This window comes from Monodelphis domestica, chromosome 4 (genome assembly GCF_027887165.1).
Source record: "Monodelphis domestica isolate mMonDom1 chromosome 4, mMonDom1.pri, whole genome shotgun sequence".
Lineage (NCBI taxonomy): Eukaryota > Metazoa > Chordata > Mammalia > Didelphimorphia > Didelphidae > Monodelphis > Monodelphis domestica.
Genome location: NC_077230.1, coordinates 262,650,967 through 262,669,267, shown reverse-complemented (window position 1 = coordinate 262,669,267; position 18,301 = coordinate 262,650,967). Strand labels below are relative to the sequence as shown.

Here is an 18,301-nt window from a genome sequence, read left to right as displayed (position 1 = left end):
TTGAGCAAAGTTGAGAAATACATTTATTTTAAAAAGTCAAAGATTCATAAATAATGCAATGATAAAATCTCTATTTAGTGTTTCAGGGGTTTATAGATGAAATCTATCCACTCTTTCTTTTTACTACTGCCCCCACTGCCATTAAATTTCAAGTACACAGCTGATTCAATTCAACAAATATTTATTAAGCACCAACTGTGTGCAGAGCACTGTGCGAGAGCTGAGATACAAAGTTTAGATAGGACGTGGTCCCTGCCCTCATGGGGCTTACAGTCTAGTAGGGAAATAAGACACATACACTGACAACCATAATATACAATAATACATAACAAGTGCATTAGAGCAGTGCAAAACAAAGTGCCATGTGAGGTACAAAAGGGAAGGTCATCACTGACAACAGGGACCAGGGAAAGCTTCTAGGAGAAGGTGGCATTGGAGTTGGGCTTTCAAGGATGGGTAAGGAATTCAAAAGGCAGGGAGAACGTTACAGGCATAGGGAACAGCTTAAGCAAAGGCACAGAGGCAAGAGAGCACAGGGTGTGTTAGGGGAGAAAGAGAAGTCCAGTTTGGCCAGAGCAGAGTATATGGAGGGGTTAATGTACGATAAGGCTGGAAAGGTAGGATCATAGGATTTAGAGTGAGAGGGACCTTCCGGATCACCTAGTCCAACCTCCTCAAGTTACTGAAGAAACTGAGGACTAGAGAGGTTAAATGACCAAGGTCATGTAGGTAGTAAATAGCAGAGCCAGGATTTGAACTCAGATCCCCTCATTCCTGTGCTCTTTCCACCTCACCATGTAGAGGGGCACCAGGTTGTGGAGGGCCTTGAATACCAGGCAAAGGCATATGAAGTTTTTACTCAGTAGGCAATAGAGAGCCACTGAAGATAGCTGAGCTGAGCAATATGACCAGACCTATGCATAAGAAGATAACTCTGGCAGAAGTAAAATAGCTGACAATTATATGACACTTAAAAGCTTGCAAAGCGCTTTACATACAATATCTCATGGATCCTCACAACAACCCTGTGAGGTAGGTACTACAGGTATTACTATCCTCATTTTACAGATGAGGAAACTGAGGCTCAGAGAGGGTAAGGGATTTGCCTATGGTCATACAGCTAGTGTCAGAGCCTGGATCTGAGCCCAGAACTTCCTGACTCCAAGTCTAACACTCTATCCACTATACCATGCTAAAGGATAGATTAGAAAGGGAGAGAGTTAATGTGAATGAATTTGGGGAAATGGTAGTAATAAGGTCTATACTGGAATAAAAGAGAAGATGGCCATGAGTGATATGGGTGTGGGATCCACAAGACTTGGTGACTAATTAGACAGAAGTCAGGGAAAGAGTCCAAAATAACCCTAAGAATATGAACATGGGAGACTCGGGGAATTCAGATGCCAGTGGCAAAAACAGAATTTAGAGGAAGGAGCTAGGTTTAGCAGGGGCACGATAATAAGCTCAGCACTAGACATACTGAGTTTGAAGTGCCAAGGGATATCTAGATTAAGATTTCTTAAAGGCAAGGTCTAGAACTAAGAAAGGAGGTCATGCCTGGAGACACAGATTTGGGAATTATTTCAAATAAAGAGGGTAGTTTAAGACATTTGTATGAATGTGAGTGCCATGGGAAAGCATGTAGACAGAGAGGAGGACCAAGAGATTAGACAGAGGATGAGTCCTAAAAGGAAACTGAGAAATGTGAAAAAGAATCTGTAAAGCAGAAGAGTGTTACTTAAGGTTTCCAGCAAACCACCTACGGGGCAGCTCTTGGACTAGGCTTCAACCTTCTAGCTGTCCTGACTTAAGCAAGCCTTATAGCTGAGCCTCACTAGGGATCAGGGGAAGTGGATGGGGGGAGAGTGGTTCAGGGTGGCCAGCCTAAAGAATGAGTGGCTTGGATAACCACTGAGCACTATGTTTCTCTCAAACAAAGCTGCTGGACAAAAGGAGAAGGCAGACCCTTAGAATACAGCCGTCTAACAGAAAGGCTTCTTCCTTACTTTCCTTCTCCCACTGCCACCACCAGTCTCCATTTACTTGATTTAGACAAATACACTCAAACATTTGAAATCATAACAGCAACTACCTCTGGAAAATCAATACTCTTATAGGTAGTTCTCCCCTCACCTCCAATTCAGTGACCCATGAAAAAGTTCACAAACTCTTTAGTTCTTCCAAATACCATAGAGATGATGTATATATACTATCAGTAATTGTCACTGAAATATAATAATTCTGTGAATATTTCTATATCTTAGAATTCTTAACTTGCCTACAGACTGCTTTTGGTGCAAACTATTTTTCTCCTTACCTGAACCAATTGTATCGCCTAACAGCCTGTCCCTTTCTGATGGTTTCTAATAGTTTTTTCTTTAAAAATATTATTAAAATCCTGCTCAAAAACTCTTCCTTTTGTATTAGGTAAAACAAATACTAATAACTCTGGAGTAATGATGGGGAATAATGATCTCAGGATCTTAAAAGTGCTACAAATATTTGGGAAGTCTCACTCTAAGTACATCCCAACTGCAGCCACACTAGTAGTACTTCACTATATAAAATGCCTCAGTTCACTAGGCTCTTGATTTTTTTCAAGAATTATCCAGTCTTGACACTTTCCTGGCCTGCCTGCTCCAGACTTTACAGAAAGGGTAGTTTCCAGAGTCAAGTACAAGAGAGAAAGTCAATTTGTTTTTGTTTCTCCTGTTCTTCTTTGTTCTAATTCACTTCTTATCCCATCTTCTTATACTCCATCTATCTCCCTACTTGAGCATCACTTCTCTCCCTGCTTAAAAAGTTCCTCTTTGAACATTTTATCCTCTTATTCCAACTCTGTGTCTGTTTCCTTCCCTAGAAAACGGCTAAGAATTATTTCCACGAGCCATCCAGAAGGATGAAGAGGTTTGTAAACGAAAATTTCAGTCATCCACACTTTTAAAACTATGTGCTCCACAATACTGTTATACATGGACAAATCCACTCTACCTTGTGGGATTTTTTAGTAAGTTACCATGAGAGGAGCCATATTTAAGAAATGATTTGAAGAAATATGATAATTAAGCAGTCTCTAATAGTACCCAGCCTTAGACACCACAAGCCTCACTCAATTCTGTCCTTGGAATCTATGCCACGGAACATATTGTTGAGACCATATTATAATAGTGTCCATGGGATACTTCCAGTATCTAAGCCACATTGGAAAAGGGCCAAGATGAACTTGTATCATACTGAAGTCCACACTAGAAGAGATGGTCTTACTACACTGGGACCCCCAAGTACAAAGACAAACAACTGACAAGGCCCATTTGTTTCCTCTGAAACTGTACAACTTATTTCACCAGTCTAAACTGGCTTTTTCTAGATTTGGCACAAGACAAAATATACTTTCTAAGGTTTTTTTGTTTTTTGTTTTTTTGGCTAAAAATCACCTTTGACATTTTTACATCTCCACAGATTAAATAAACTTAGATATGGGAACATTTATGATTTAAAAAATATAAATATACTTCAGTCATTTATATCTAGACTTAACACTGAGCAAGCACAAAGAAAGAACATCCCAAATCATGAAAGGACACTACATTAAAGTATTCCTGAGTGTGAGGATTGTGAGACACTGGAATGGATTAGTAAGAGGTCTGAAATTCCCTTCAAAGGGATATTTAAGAACATATATGACACTACTTTGTCTAGGTGGTTGAGGTACAGTCCTGCAGTGGTAGGATGGGTGGGAAATGAACTGACAGTCTACTGAGATTTCTTCCAGCCCACTGATTTAGGTCATAGCAAGAATAACATGTTAGTAAAGGTCATTTAATACTGCAAAATGGACAGGCAAAAAGATTTGGGAGGGGGAAGGCAATAAATACACATAAATATTTAAGACTAAATACAACTTTAAAATGCAACATATCTCCATCAAACTGGTATGAAATTAATAACTCATATTTACTTGACATATAGTATTCTATTACACAGTCACTGACATGATTTTAAAAATACATTGATTAGCTTTTAAAAAATTATTTAGCATACGCTTTCTATGTACCACAGATAAAATATTAAAATAAGATCACTGATTTGATTTCACAAAAATTAAAATGGACCTATATATTTAAAAACAAGAGCTTTTGCTATGAAAATCTTCAAAAATGTGCAAATATATTCAGCATGGTATGCAGAAACAAGTACTCATTGTTCTTCATGTTCATCACAATTTTATAAAATCTTCTCCAAAGGAAGTGTTACAATTTAGTCAAACTTCTCATCATGAAAATAATCCGCAAAATTGAGATATTCTTCAAGTTGGTCATATTTCTGCACATACAATAAAAATACTGGTTATTTCACATAGGGGAGAAACCAATTAAAGATGAATTAGGCCTTATTTTGCATATAAATAAGAATAGTATTAAGTATACTTTATATTAAGGCAATCAAAATCAATGGAATAAATAAGGACCCTGATTCAATCAAAGATTTCTATTTTAAGAAAAGTAAAGAGAAGGTGTTTTGTTTTTTTTAAAGGTTAGACCTGAAATTTTACTTGCATAAGGAACTCAATGCTGAAAAATCTTTCTCATGAAGATCAGAAACTTATGTGAAATCTAGTTATAGGGATTTACCTGGGGCACAGGGGAAGATAAAGTGCCTGGCCTGGATTCAGGAAGACTTATCTTCCTGAGTTCAAATTCATCCTTATACACTTAGTAGCTTTGTGACCCTGGGCAAATCACTTAACCCTATTTGCCTCAGTTTCCTCATCTGTAAAATTAACTGGAGAAGGAAATGGCAAACTATTCCAGTATCTTTGCTAAGAAAACCCCAAATAGGGTTGCAAAGAATTGGAGAGATCTGAAAAATGGCTGGATTCCAACAGTAACAACAGCTAGGGCATTGAGGGATTAATTGACCTGCTATTTTTATCTAGGCTATGTCAGAAGCAGGTCTGTGTGTAATTAGAAAATTTTGTTCCCTTGAACTACACCTCCCAGCATCCCTTTCCTCTTTATCCCCATTTTGCAGGCTTGCATATTTGTATATAATTGGATGTTTTGCCCACCCTTGCTCTCTCTTTTCCTACGTGCATGGCTAAGTGAGCTCCTTCTTTTTCTCTAGCCTTTTATTTCCCTTTTTGCTTAAAGTTATTATTAATAAATCTTATTAAATATAATACTTGGAGTGATTTGGATATTAATTCTTAATCTTATAACTGGAACCCTTGTCTTCCTGTCTCTAAGGCTGGTCCTCATTCCAGTATAATAAAGTTGCCTCTCATAAGGTACATATAAAAGAGAAAAATCAGTTTTTCAATTTGCTCTCTTAAGCAACATATTATTAATGTTATTAATTTTAATTATTTATATAAATAAATATATAAATATGAATATTTATATAAATAAAATATATAAAATTAATAAATAATAATTAATTAATTTAATATTAATGTTGCTCTCTTAAGCAACCCAATTACCAGGGTCCTAACAGAAGTGCAACTATTCAGTCAACTCAAACCCTTGTTGATATAATGCTGTATGTACACAATCTATTTACAAATTATTCATAACTGCAAAGTTCAAACTGGATACTAAATTGAAATGCTTTCTTTGTTTCCTGGTTCTTATATACTCTTCCAGAGAGTAATGACAGTCTACTAAACTGCCTAGGAAATTTTCAGCATTTATGTGCACCATCTTAAAAGAAAAACATGTTATCATTTTGGACTACATTATACTTTGCTGTAGTTTGCTCTTTTTTTTCCATCACTGAAAATCATGCCCTTTCATTAATATCAAAATAGCAACAGATCATGAAAGTAAAAAAAGGAATAATCAGGATGAAATGATGGCCTATTTGGCAGGTCTTTGGGAGTATGTTCTAAGATATCCATAAATAGAATAATGTCTTAATTTTGTAGAATACTGGGGCTTTTTCTGGGAAGAAAGCTAAATTGGGTTAATGGGGAGGAGGAAAAAGGGATTCTAAAGGAAAACAGAAAGCAGAAAAATACAAGTAGGAGTTGGGAATAACGTGAGCATAAAATCTGAGTCAGACAGTAGAGATGGATGTATTTGGGAAGCAAAAGCTAAGTCAGAACTATGAGCATTCAGATAGTAGAGAATGTCAGGGACAGTAGGGGATTGTAGTAATTCTGCTGAGAGTGTACAGGAAGAGAAGAGCCATCATGAAAGGAGTATATGCAGTAACATGCAGATGACCCAGAGAAAAGGATAGATGTGTACTGTCAACCTGAGAATGCCAGGCTCCCTTATGACTTTTGAATTTAATTGTAGCATGGAGGATGCACTGAAATTTATCTGGGATTTAAAGTACTTAGGTTTAAAAGAAGTCTTTAAAGAAGTCCTAGAGACAAAATATTTTTGAGAGGAAAGAGATAAAATAGAGTATGAAGATGGAGAATAAAGATCTTTTTGTGAATAGTAAGCCTTGGATACAAATAACCTTGAAATTCTTTTAATGTCAAATGTAAAGTGATATTCTTTGTAATGCAATATAATGTAGTTGTCTTTCCTTCACCAGGAATAGCCTTCCCTATTCTATATCCAGAAACTGAGTCACTTCTGCTGTCCCAAACCTCTGTGATGGCTTTTCTTAAACTTCTGATGAAATATGTGATTGTTAAAAGATGCTCTTTCCAGAAAATGCTCTAGTTTCTCTATCTCGTTTTTTTGACTTTTAAAAATGTATTGAACATTTATATAGTACCTTTCTAAAGACTGATACAATTTTCTACTGAAGCAAAGATGTGACAGGTAAGTCTTCAACTAGGCAAGTAAAGAAGATTAAACAATAACACAGGGAAACAAAGATTTGATGCCAACTGAGAAAGCTGGTAGCAGAAGTTGCTGGATAGAGCATGGATCTCTCCTCTCTTCACTAATATAGGTAATAAAACATGAAGGTAGATGACAAAGAGTAAGAAAGGTCAGAAACTGTAAAACTTGGTTTGAAGAAAAGAAATCAAAAAGTAAAAAGCTTAAGTAAAGAAATAAAAAAAATCAAGAGGTCAAAATGAGAGGTAAAGGATTGCACAGAGGAAGAATAATTACTAAAGGGGAAAACCAATAACAATGTCATAAGCTGTGAGGACAGCCCTCTAAAGAGCAAGAAATGGATTGAGTAGTTCCTCCTTTTTGGTTCCCTTTTTTTCCTTTTCCCTTTGCTAACTACTATGGAGACTTAGTTCTCTAAATCAACTTCCTTTTATTTCCTTTCTACTAAAACATTTCCTCTAAAAAGCCTTTAGGCATTAGACAGATCAGGAATTTAAAAAAAAATTTAGTGTAAACCGATAACTAGAAAATTAAATCTAGAAATTAGAAATCTCTTGGTTATGTCTTCAGCATTTGTATAAATAGATCTTATTGAAAAGATTATTACATTCTCTATAAATGTAAATTTTAAAAAAAGTCCCAACAGCTGACTGACCATAACAGTGTCTGAAGGCTGCCAAGAGATGCCAGGTACACTTTAAAAAACTATCAGCTTATATCTCTTCTATCAAATTTACTACCAATGAGATGAGGTTTAAAAAAAATCAGCACTTTAGCCTAAAACCTCTGCACTACTCTCAATTGTCAGTTTTAGTCTTTACTACTCAGTTCTATGTCCTCAAGAGGAAGATGTGGGTGGCAGGCAGCAGGCTGTCTATTCATTTCCAAGTCACATGAACTAGTCTGAAGAATAGAAGGCCAGAGGCAGCCAGGTGGCTTAGTAGATTGAGTCAGGCCTGGAGATGGGAATTGGTAGGTTCAAATCTAGCCTCAGATATGTCCTGGCAGTGTGACTCTTGGTAAGTCACATCCTCCCATTGCTTAGCTCTTACCACTCTTAGGCCTTAGAACATTGATTTCAGAATGGAAGGTAAGGGTTTAACTGCTCCCCCCCCCCAAAAAAAAAAACCAAACAAACCCAACAACAAAAATGAATTAATAAAAGAATAGAAAGCAGACAGATACTCTGTCAATAAGGGAGTGGGATAGACTCAGTAAGTATAAAAGACAAGACAAATTGTAGAAGTGAGATGGTAGAGGTCTTGTTCTACTGACTTGTTAATATGTTTACCATAGTGTCACTTCTTCTTACAATTATTTATGAAATGAATGCATGAGATTGTCTAAATGAATATGTAAGAGAGAAAAAACAATGCACATGTGGGAAGAAAGAAGAGAAATAAAGAAGAGAGCAAGAAATGGGGAGAACCATTTTAAATTTTATTTTGTCTAGTAACTTCCATTGCTGTTTAGTTGCTCCTTACTCAATGGAAAGTGATCATTGTTATAATAATATAGAATCCAATTTACCTCCTGAATCCAGCCACTCTCTTTTGATTGACTGAAAATTCGTTCCACAGTTTCTTTGACCTGTTCATCTTCAACTTCTTCTGTCTTTGCAATAGAACAACATTCCTGGTACAACTTGTATTTGAAATGTTTCAGTTGATGATAAATCCTAGTACGATCAGCACAAACTTTGCCAACTTTTAGGACCTAAATTACAAGAGAAATGCAGAGTTATCTGACTAGTGATGACATTATAACCAGTTTTACATACTTATTACATACTTTGATAATAAACTACAACCAAGACAGATCCCAAGGCTAATTAATCGTGATAAGATTTCTACAACTATTACTTTTAGTGACTAATATTATAGTTAAAAGCAACATAAGAACAAGATACATATTTACTAGGAAGGGATCCAAGAATTTTCTACACAAAATATAAACTCTCACTACTACTACTAAAAACAAAACAAAACCCAGTAACATTTGGCACTTCTTTTACTAAATGGGTTGTTCAAATAGTCAAAAACTTTCATTATTTCAACTTTAGGCTAAATTGTAAATAAATTCTTTTGTTTCTTTGTCTTATGTAATTATTTTTATTGCTAAGCAAATATTTGAAGGATTTGTGATTTCTTCAATATCAGGTACAAGTGAGGGAAATCTTCCTATCAATACATATCACCACAGCAGCTTTTAGGAAACTACCTACAACTCAGAGCAGTAAAGTGACTTGCCTAATGATTTAAGTGTCAGGAATGGTATATGAATCCAGGTTTCCAATGCAAGCACTACCCATGATGCTATGCTGCTCCCTATTTTTAAAATTAGCCAAATATTTATGTTATGTGTTCCAATATTTTATGGTTAATTGGAGATTAAGAAATCTACACATAGGTTATAAATGCTTATGTGTATACACTTTTTACAGATCTGTGATTGCATTTGTTGAGATAATCTGGACCCTCTCGTAGAGTTTGAGGCACTGAAAGGTTAAATGACTTACCCATGGTAACAAATTGAGCATGTATCAGGAAGTCTTCCTAACTCTGAAGAAAACTATCACTGCTCTGTTTGATGTTCTTTAGTTTCAGTCAAATCTGACTCTGTGATTCTTTATGGGATTTTCTTGGCAAAGAGAATGGAGTGTTTTGCTATTTCCTTCTCTTGCTCATTTTATAGATGAGGAACCAAGGTAAACAGAGTTAAATGACTTGCTCAGGAACACCAAGCTAGTGTTTGAGGCCACATTTGGACTCAGGTCCTCCTAACTTCAGGCCCAGTACTCTATCCATTTCATCTCCTAATTGTCCAAAGAGAAAAATCCTTAAGAAAAATAACCCCTACCTTCTGTCTTAGAATCGATATTAAGTATTGGTTCCAAGGCAGAAGAACGGCATTCGGGGTTAAATGATTTGCCCAGGGTCACAGAGTTAGTAAGTGTATTAGGTTATATTTGAACTCAAGTCCTCCTAACTCCAGACCCAGCACTTTTATTATCAACTTTGACACTTAGTTGCCCAAACGATAAAGTCCTTCAAACATTTTATTCAGAATTAAACATGTTATTCCATAAGGCAGGGTATAATAATGGGACTATCACCTGGAAATTATGCCTTTCTTAATGTAGACCAAGTTCATGCTGTTTTTTTTTTTGCCAGTCATATTACAGTGCTGACTCAGATTGGGCTTTCATTCCTTAAAAACCCCTCATCTTTATCAGATAAATTACTCTCTAATCATGCCTCCCTCATCTTGTACTTGAAAAATTCATTTCTTGAATCCAAGGGTAAAACTTTACATTTATATCTATTAGATTTCGACTTATCCAATTCTACCTTTCTTTTTGGACCCTAGTTTTGTCATTTTGTACATTATCATACTCAGCTTTGCATAATCTGCAAATTTGATAAGCATGCCACTTTTGCATTTTTAAAGTCATTAATAAAAATGACAAACATCAAAGTGCAAAAATAGAAACCTGTCTCTTAGAAGCTCCTGCATGACTGATATCAAACCATTAATGACTATGAATTCAGTCATTTCAATAGTTCCAATTCTATCCAACTGTATGGTCACTTAGCTCACATCTCATCATCATTTCCCACAAGAACAACATGAGGTAATTTATTAAATGTTTTGCTAAAATCAAGGTAAACTAGATCTATATAGTATCCTTATGATCTACTAGTTAAATAACTTTGTCAAAAAAGGAAATGAGGTTAGTTTGGAATGACCGAATCCTTATGAAGCTCTGCTGGGTTTTTTGCACCTATCATTTCCTTTTCTCTATGGCCATTAAATAAGTAATAATAACTTAATAATAAATAACTTAATAATCATTTCTATGTGTCAGGCACTGTATCATACAATGAGGATAGAAAAAAAGTCAAAAATAAATAGTACCTTTTCTCAAGGGACTCATATTCTAATAGGGAAGACAATATGCAAAAACCATGTGCATATGCGGTATATATAGTATAAATGAAAGGTAATCTCAGAGGAAAGGAATTAGCAGGGGAGAGAGGGAAGGGAAATGCCTCCTGTAGAGAGTAGGATTTGAACTGAATCTTGAAGATCAGAAAAGTAGGCATAGCCAAGTAGTTCAGTGTATAGAGAGCCAGGCCTGGAGATGGAAGGTCCTGGGCTTAAATCTAGCCTCTGTCACCTCCTAGCTGTGTGGTCCTGGACAAGTCACTTAATCCCCATGCCTATCCCCTACCCCTCTTCTGCCTTAGAACCAATACATAGTCTTGATTCTAAGATGGAAGGTAAGGATATAAAAAAATCAGGAATGCTAGGGGGTAGAAATGAAGAAAAAGAGCATTCCAGAAAATGGAGACAGCCAGAAGATGGTGTGTCAAGTGTGAAGAAAAGTGTATGGAACTGGATCACAGAGTACATGGAAAGGAGCAAAGTGTAAGGAGACTAGAAAGGCAGAAAGGGCTTTGATAAAGGAATTTAAATATCAAATTTGATTCTGGAAGTAATAGAAAGCCATTGGAGTCACTGAATAGGCAGATGACACAGTCAGATCTGCACGTTAGGAAAGTCATTTTGTTAGTGTAAGGGCCAGAAGTTTAAGGGGTTAACATAAAAGGTTGGACTGGATTATTTAAGAGTGGGGTAGTCAGGAATTTTAATCAATTCCAAAATGATTTTTTTAGCAATTTATTTACAAAATATAGAAAGAGTGAAAGTAAGAAAATCAGAGGATAGGGTAAGATATCTAATCTACACACTAAGTATTTTGCTCTGACCCCTGGCTCAACCTAGGCAGGGCTAATTAGTTCTTAGCCAGAGAGGCCTCAGCCTTAAGCCAAGGACCTGGGGATGCACAAAGCCTCTCTCAAGACAGTAGGCCACCCCTGAGACTAATTCCTTCAAAAAATCCAGGAAAGGAGTCAACCTTTTTCACTCAGCCCAAGTGGTAGTTCTAAGGGAAAAGTTCAAGAGCAGTTCGAGTTCTCAATATGGAGCTCCTTCAAGATCATGTTTAAGAAGAAAGATGTCTTCATAGGAAGTTCTTGGTATTTTTAAAGACCATTCCTTTTCATCACTTCCTGTGACTTCCTTCCATTTTATATGTACCAGTTATAGCTAAAGCTTTGCTTAGGACTGCCCAGAGGGTAGTCAGTAGATTCTGATTCGTCACCCACTATTGCCCACGTGAGTAAAAGACCTCCCCCACTCAAGTGTAAGTGGGTTGTATATGCTTCTGGTGATTAAATCTAAAAATGGGCAGGGAAGAGTTAATCTCATCTTCACAGTAGCTATGTGCAGGATGGACAGGCAAGGGGAGAGATGAGGGGCAGAGAGATCAATCAGAAGAGGTGATGAAGATCTATGCCAGGGTAGTGGCTATGTGAGTTTGAAGAGGGTAATGTATATTAGAGATGTAGTGAAGGTAGAAAAAAGTTGATGAAAGATTGGATATATGGGTTGAGGATCACACCAAGGTTGGGAGGCTGAGTGGTGCCCTCAATAGTAACAGGAAAGTTGGGAGAGGATTGAGTGCAAGGGTGGAGATAATGAATTCTGTATTGGGACATGATGAGTTTCAGATGCCGTAATATCTAGTTTGAGATGTTTGAAAGGCAGCTGGTGATGCTGTACTGAGGCTTAGGAGAGAGACTAGTGCCTGACATGTAGATATGGGAATTGTTTGCATAGTTTGCATAGAGAATATTTGGTGAACCTATGGAAGATGATAAAATCACCAAAAAATATAATATAGGGGGAGAAAAGAAGTCTCAGGACAAAGGGTTGGGGGACATCTACGCATGGGTGTGACCAGGATCTAGCAAAGGAGAATAAGAAAGTACAGAAAGATAAGAAAAGAAGAGGAGAAAGCACTTTCTCAAGAATTCAGGAGGGTATGGTAGTTCACAGTATCAAAGGTTACTCATTCAAGAAAAATGAGGATTAAGAAAAAGCCGATTTGTTACTTAAGAGATCACTGATAACTTTGTAGGGTTTTAATTTTAATTAAATTTTATTTTTTTAAATAAGAAAAATCGACTTTTTCTCCCTTTTACCTGCCTGTTGGAAAGGGAGGAAGGAGGGGAAACAACCCCCTTTTACAAATATACATGGCCAAGCAAAACAAATTAGTTTGTGTGTGTGTGTGTTTATCTTAATAAACATTCTGAGTCCATAACCTCTGCTAGGAAGTGAGTAGCATATTTCATCACAGGTCCACATGATTGATCCCTGAATTTGAGTTGCCTTTACAGTGTTGTTATGTTCTAGTTCTGCTCACTTCACTCAGAATCAGTTTATAGGATCTTCCCAGGTTTCTTTGAAATTGTCATCTTCACCATTTCTTATATAGTACAATAATATTCTATTATACTAATATACTACAACTTGTTTAGCTATTCCACAACTGATGGTCAGTTCCTTGACACTATCAAAAGATCTAGAAATAATTTTGAACATATAGGTCTTTTTCTTATTTCCTATTTCTTTGGTCTCTTTAGGGCTTAGGCCTACTAACGATATTGCTGAACTAATAGGTAGGTATTAGTAACTTTCTAGGCTTAGTTCCAAATTACTTGGCAGTAATTTGGAGAGAAAAATTTCAGCTGAAAGATGAGATCGGATTCCATGTTCTAGAATCTGGGGAGGAGATGAGGTGCAGTTTTTTGGATTAGAAATTTGTAGATTCTATTATTTCTTTTGGAGAAAATCAGAAAATGTGCCCTTTTTCAATCCTATAGCACCTCCTGTTTTCAATGCAATCTCTGAATATAGCTACTGGTAGCTCATCCTCCAATATGTTCAATACTCAGGGATGTAATTCTATGCAATGTGATCTGAATTAATCAACTACAGCTAAGTGCTCCTTTACAATGCCCTCATTTCACCAAGTATCAACACACTCTAAGTTTTTTTAATTCAGTGGTTTTTGGTTGAAAGTTATTCCCTATGACAAAAGAGAATTATGATGGAGATAAAGATAAAATACTTATATTATATATATTCTATAATATGTCATAATATATAAATAGTCCATTTTGTTGCCTTAACATCTTGAAACTTGCAATGTGTTTTATACAATTATTTCATTTGTTCCACACATCAATCTTGTAAGGCAGTGTTTTTGTTCTGCTAACTGTACATTAAAAGAAATTTATTTTCTGACATTATATGATCTAACTAGGGTCACAAAGCTAGGAAATGTGTGCATTAGGATTTGAAACCATGTCTCCTAGAGATCCCAACTAGCATTCTATTACACTGATTTTCTTCATTTTGGTTCATATACTTTTATTAAGAAATATAAAAACAAGGGGCAGCTGGGTAGCTCAGTGAATTGAGAGCCAGGTCTAGAGATGGGAGGTTCTAGTTTCAAACCTGGCCTCAGACACTTCCCAGCTGTGTGACCCTGGGCAAGCCACTTAATCCCCATTGCCTAGCCCTTACCACTCTTCTGCCTTGGTTCCAATATACAGTATTGATGGAAGGTAAGGGTTAAAAACACACACACACACACACATATATATATACACATATATATGCATATATATATATAAACATGTACCCTCAACATGTGTATATTTATTTATAAATTATTGCTATAGGCAACTAAGATAATAAGTTGCAGAGAAAGAGCCAATCCATATTGGTAGAAGTTCTTATCAGGGAGTTCTCTAAATCAAATTGCAGGCTCAGTCCTTGTCCCTACCCCTATACATCTTACATTCAGATTTGGATTGTTTTGTTTTACTGGTTATCATATCTAAAAATATTTTATAAATATATGCAGCTTCAAATGGAAGAAGTGCATTGTTGGTTCTGCTTTCTAAATCATGATACTCATTTTTCAAACTTCAACCAAGTGTGCAAAGGTTTTTCTTGAAATTCAGCTAATAAATCCTTATCTTCATTAATCAGTTGTTCTTGCATGCAAATTCAGAAGTGTTGAATTTTATATTTTTAAGAAATGGGGTCAAATACTACTGAAACTCTTTGGAATCAATTATTCAATAAATTTTCATTAAATACTGATTGAGCCGAGCACCGTGTTAGGTGCTGGGGACACATATAATAAATGAAACAATCCTTTCTTGCAAAGAGCTTATATTGTAAAGGAGAAACATCAGGGATATATACATATGCATATGTAAATGGATATACAGAATAGATATAAAATAGTTACAATTGTAGGAAAGGCTTCATGTATATGATAGTCCCTGAGCCACATCTTGAGGGTAAAGAAGAATTCTATGGAGCATTGCAAGTATGACAAGACATGGAATATTATAAAAACAGAGAGAAGTCAAGTTTGGTTGGATCACTGAGTATAGGAAGGGAGCCAATGAACAATGAATCTAGAAAGATAAATCAAGTTGTGAAAGGGCTTTTAAAAACTAAACAGAGGAGATTACAATTGCTCCTACAAAATCTAGAAAGGCACTGGAGTTGACAGAGTTGGAGAGTAACGGTGAATGTTTCATTTAAGAAAAATTATTTGGGCAGTAATATGAATGATGCACTGAACTATGGAGAGATTTGAGGCAAGAAACTAATTAGACGATTGCTACAATAATCTAGATGAAGCAATAAGGACCTGAACTAAGGTAGCAGTTGTTTGAGTAGAGATATGGAGTCAAATGCAAGATATGTTTTTGAGGTAGAAAAAGTAGGATTCAGCAACTGACTGGATTTAGGAGTCAATATATGAACAGGGGAGACTGGAAGATATATGGTTTCTGACAGAAATAGGGAAGTTTGGAAGAGGGATTTGGAGGTGGGGCATGAGATGAGTTCTGATCTACACACACTGAGTTTGAGCTATCTCCAGGACAGGGAGTTTAAAATGTCTAATGGGCAATTGGTGACACAGGATTGAAGTTTAGGGGACAGACTATGGCTAGATATATAGATCTGGAAGTCATCAGAATAAGCATGTTATTTAAATCCAGGGAATTATACAGTCTTCAACAGGGAGAGAGTAGATAAAGAGTTAGGGGCTTTGCATAGAGCCTAGGGTCATGTTGGTGAACCTATGGCATGTGTGCCAAAGGGGGCTGCTCTCCTCCCCATTTCCACACATCTAAGGACATTTCTCACATCACCCACCCCTCTGCCCAAGAACCCAATGGGAGCACTTCCTCTCTCCCATGTCTGAGATAAGGCAGGGGGCTCATATGCGGTGTAAGGTTTGCAGTTTGGGCACTCAGTCCCTAAAAGATTTGCCATCACTGGCCTGGGGGAACATCAACAATAAGAGGGTATGGTCTAGATGATGAGTCAGCAAAGAAAGCAGGAATAGAATAGTTGAATAGGTAGAGAACTAGAAGAAAAAGTAGCAGGAGTGTACTGGTAAATGTTTTAATGAATAGCTGAGGCAAAAATGTACAGGACACACTTTTAATGTTTTTTAAAACTATATTTCATTTTTTCTATCAGCAAAATTCCACCTTCTTTTCTCTTCCCTCTCAATTGAGAATGAAAGAAAAAGCTCCTGTTACAAACACATATAGTCATTCAAAACAAAATTTCCATATTGGTCATGCTCCAAAATATTTCTCATTTTGTATTGAGTCCTTCCCTTCCATATCAGGAGGGAGGTAAACATTAGTCCTTGGGAATCATAGTTGGTCATTACACAGATCCATGCCTAATCCGTTCAAAGTTGTCTGTCTTTACCATATTACTGTCATTGTGAAAATTGTTCTGGTTCTGTCCAATTTACTCTGCATCAGTTCATGTCTTGCCAGGTTTCTCTGAAACTACTCTTTTTTCTCATTTCTCACAACACAATAGTGTTTGATCACATTTATAACTTGTTCAGTCTTACAACAATTTGTTGCCATCCTTTCAGATTCTCATTCTTTGCCACTTCAATTTTAATAAAAAAATTAGAATTAATTTTATACATAGAATTTGTTTTGCTTAAAACTGTCTCCTTTATTCTACCACCCTCTCTCTAAACCTCCCTTTTCCCCTTTCCCTCTTATTTCCTTGTTGAATGAAATGTATTTCTGTACCCAACTGTGTATGTGTGTTCTTTCCTCCTTGCCCAGTTCAGATGACAGTAAGGTTCAAGTGTTGGTCGCTCTTCCTACTTCTCCATCCTTCGACATTTTAGATGTCTACTTTCATATCTTGATTATGTGAAATAATTTCCCCTAACTTTTCTATTCCTTCCAAGACTTTTAGTGTGTTCTTCTCTCTTTTCACTCTTCTCAAAATTAATGAGACACAAAATAACTATTCCCCTAATTGTTGAGTAGATTCCCTCCATGACCCTTGATGATCAGAGAGGTGGAAAATATCTATCCTCTTTCCATATTTGAATGTAAGTGTTTATCTCTGTCCTTTACTGTCATTCAATCATGTTTACTTTTTTAAGTTCTGTGTTTGAAATTCAAAGTTTTTAAACAGCTCTTTTCATCGGGAAAGTTTAGAAATCCTCTATTTTATTAAAGAGCCATTTCTCTTCTTGTAGGCTTGCATAGCTAGGTGGTGCTTTGGACAGAGTGCCAGCCCTGGTGTCAGGAAAAGCCGAGTTCAAATCCAACACTTAACTGTGTGACCCTGGGCAAGCCACTGAACTATGTTTGCCTCAGGTTCCTCATCTATAAAATGAACTAGAGAAGGAAATGGCAAACTACTCCAGTATCTTTGCCAAGAAAACCACAAATGGAATCACAAGCAGACAGATACAATTCAAATGACTGAACAATAACAGGATTGTACTCTGTATTGGTGGGCAAGACTAGGCTCTATGTTTTGCCTTTATTGTACTCCAAGTTCTCTGATCCTTTGTAGTGGTGGCTGCTAACTTGTATGTAATCCTGACTGTGGCTCCTTAGTAACTGAATTCTTTCTTTTGAATTGTTTTATATATATATATATATATATATATATATATATATATATATATATATATATTTTTTTTTTTTTTTTGACATGGGACCTCTGGATTTTGTTCCTAGGAATTTTCATTTTGTGGTCTCTTTCAAGGAGTAATCAATGTTTTCTTTCTATTTCTACTTTGTCCTCTGGTTCTAAGAGATCTGAGCAATTTTCTCTTATGATTTGTTGAAAAAGGATGTCTAGGCTCTTTTTATTTTGGTCATGGAATTCAGGTATGCTTATCATTCTTAATTTTTTTTTCTCACACCTTGCTTTTTAGGTCAGTGTTTTTGTTATAAAGTACCATACATTTTCTTCTATTTTTTTAGTCTTCTTTAAAAACATTTTTTATTATCTCATATAGTCATTGGCTTCTTTTTGGTCTTTAGGTAGTTTTCACCTTTTATGCTAAGGTGTTAATTCCCTTTCCAATTCTTTCTTGCATAGTTCTCATTTCTTTTCAATTTCTTTTTTAAACCTTTGCTTCATCTCTTCCAAGAACTTATGTCCAAGCTGTGTTTTTCTTTAGGGGTTTGCTCGATGTTTTGAAGTCATTCTCTTCTGGGTTTGTTACCATAATTCTTTTAACAGTAGGATTCTTTTTTGTTTCCTTAGATCTC

The 18,301-nt window shown here is 36.1% G+C and overlaps 1 protein-coding gene across 3 annotated transcripts in view; it reads right to left on the bottom strand.

Moving 5' to 3' along the window:
* Positions 1–164: 164 nt before the first annotated feature.
* The window catches only part of CCDC82 (coiled-coil domain containing 82), a 56,218-nt gene continuing 38,081 nt past the window's right edge, over positions 165–18,301 (bottom strand). For 2 of the 3 annotated variants that reach the window (XM_056794473.1, XM_056794474.1), the window contains exons 8-9: positions 8,331–8,516; positions 165–4,323 (exon numbers count right to left, since the gene is read on the bottom strand). In XM_056794473.1, the coding sequence (XP_056650451.1) occupies positions 4,258–4,323; positions 8,331–8,516 (252 nt within the window). In that variant the 3' untranslated portion in view covers positions 165–4,257. Of the gene's footprint in view, positions 4,324–8,330; positions 8,517–18,301 lie in introns of those variants that run through there. The other variant, XR_008911328.1, reaches the window with a different exon arrangement.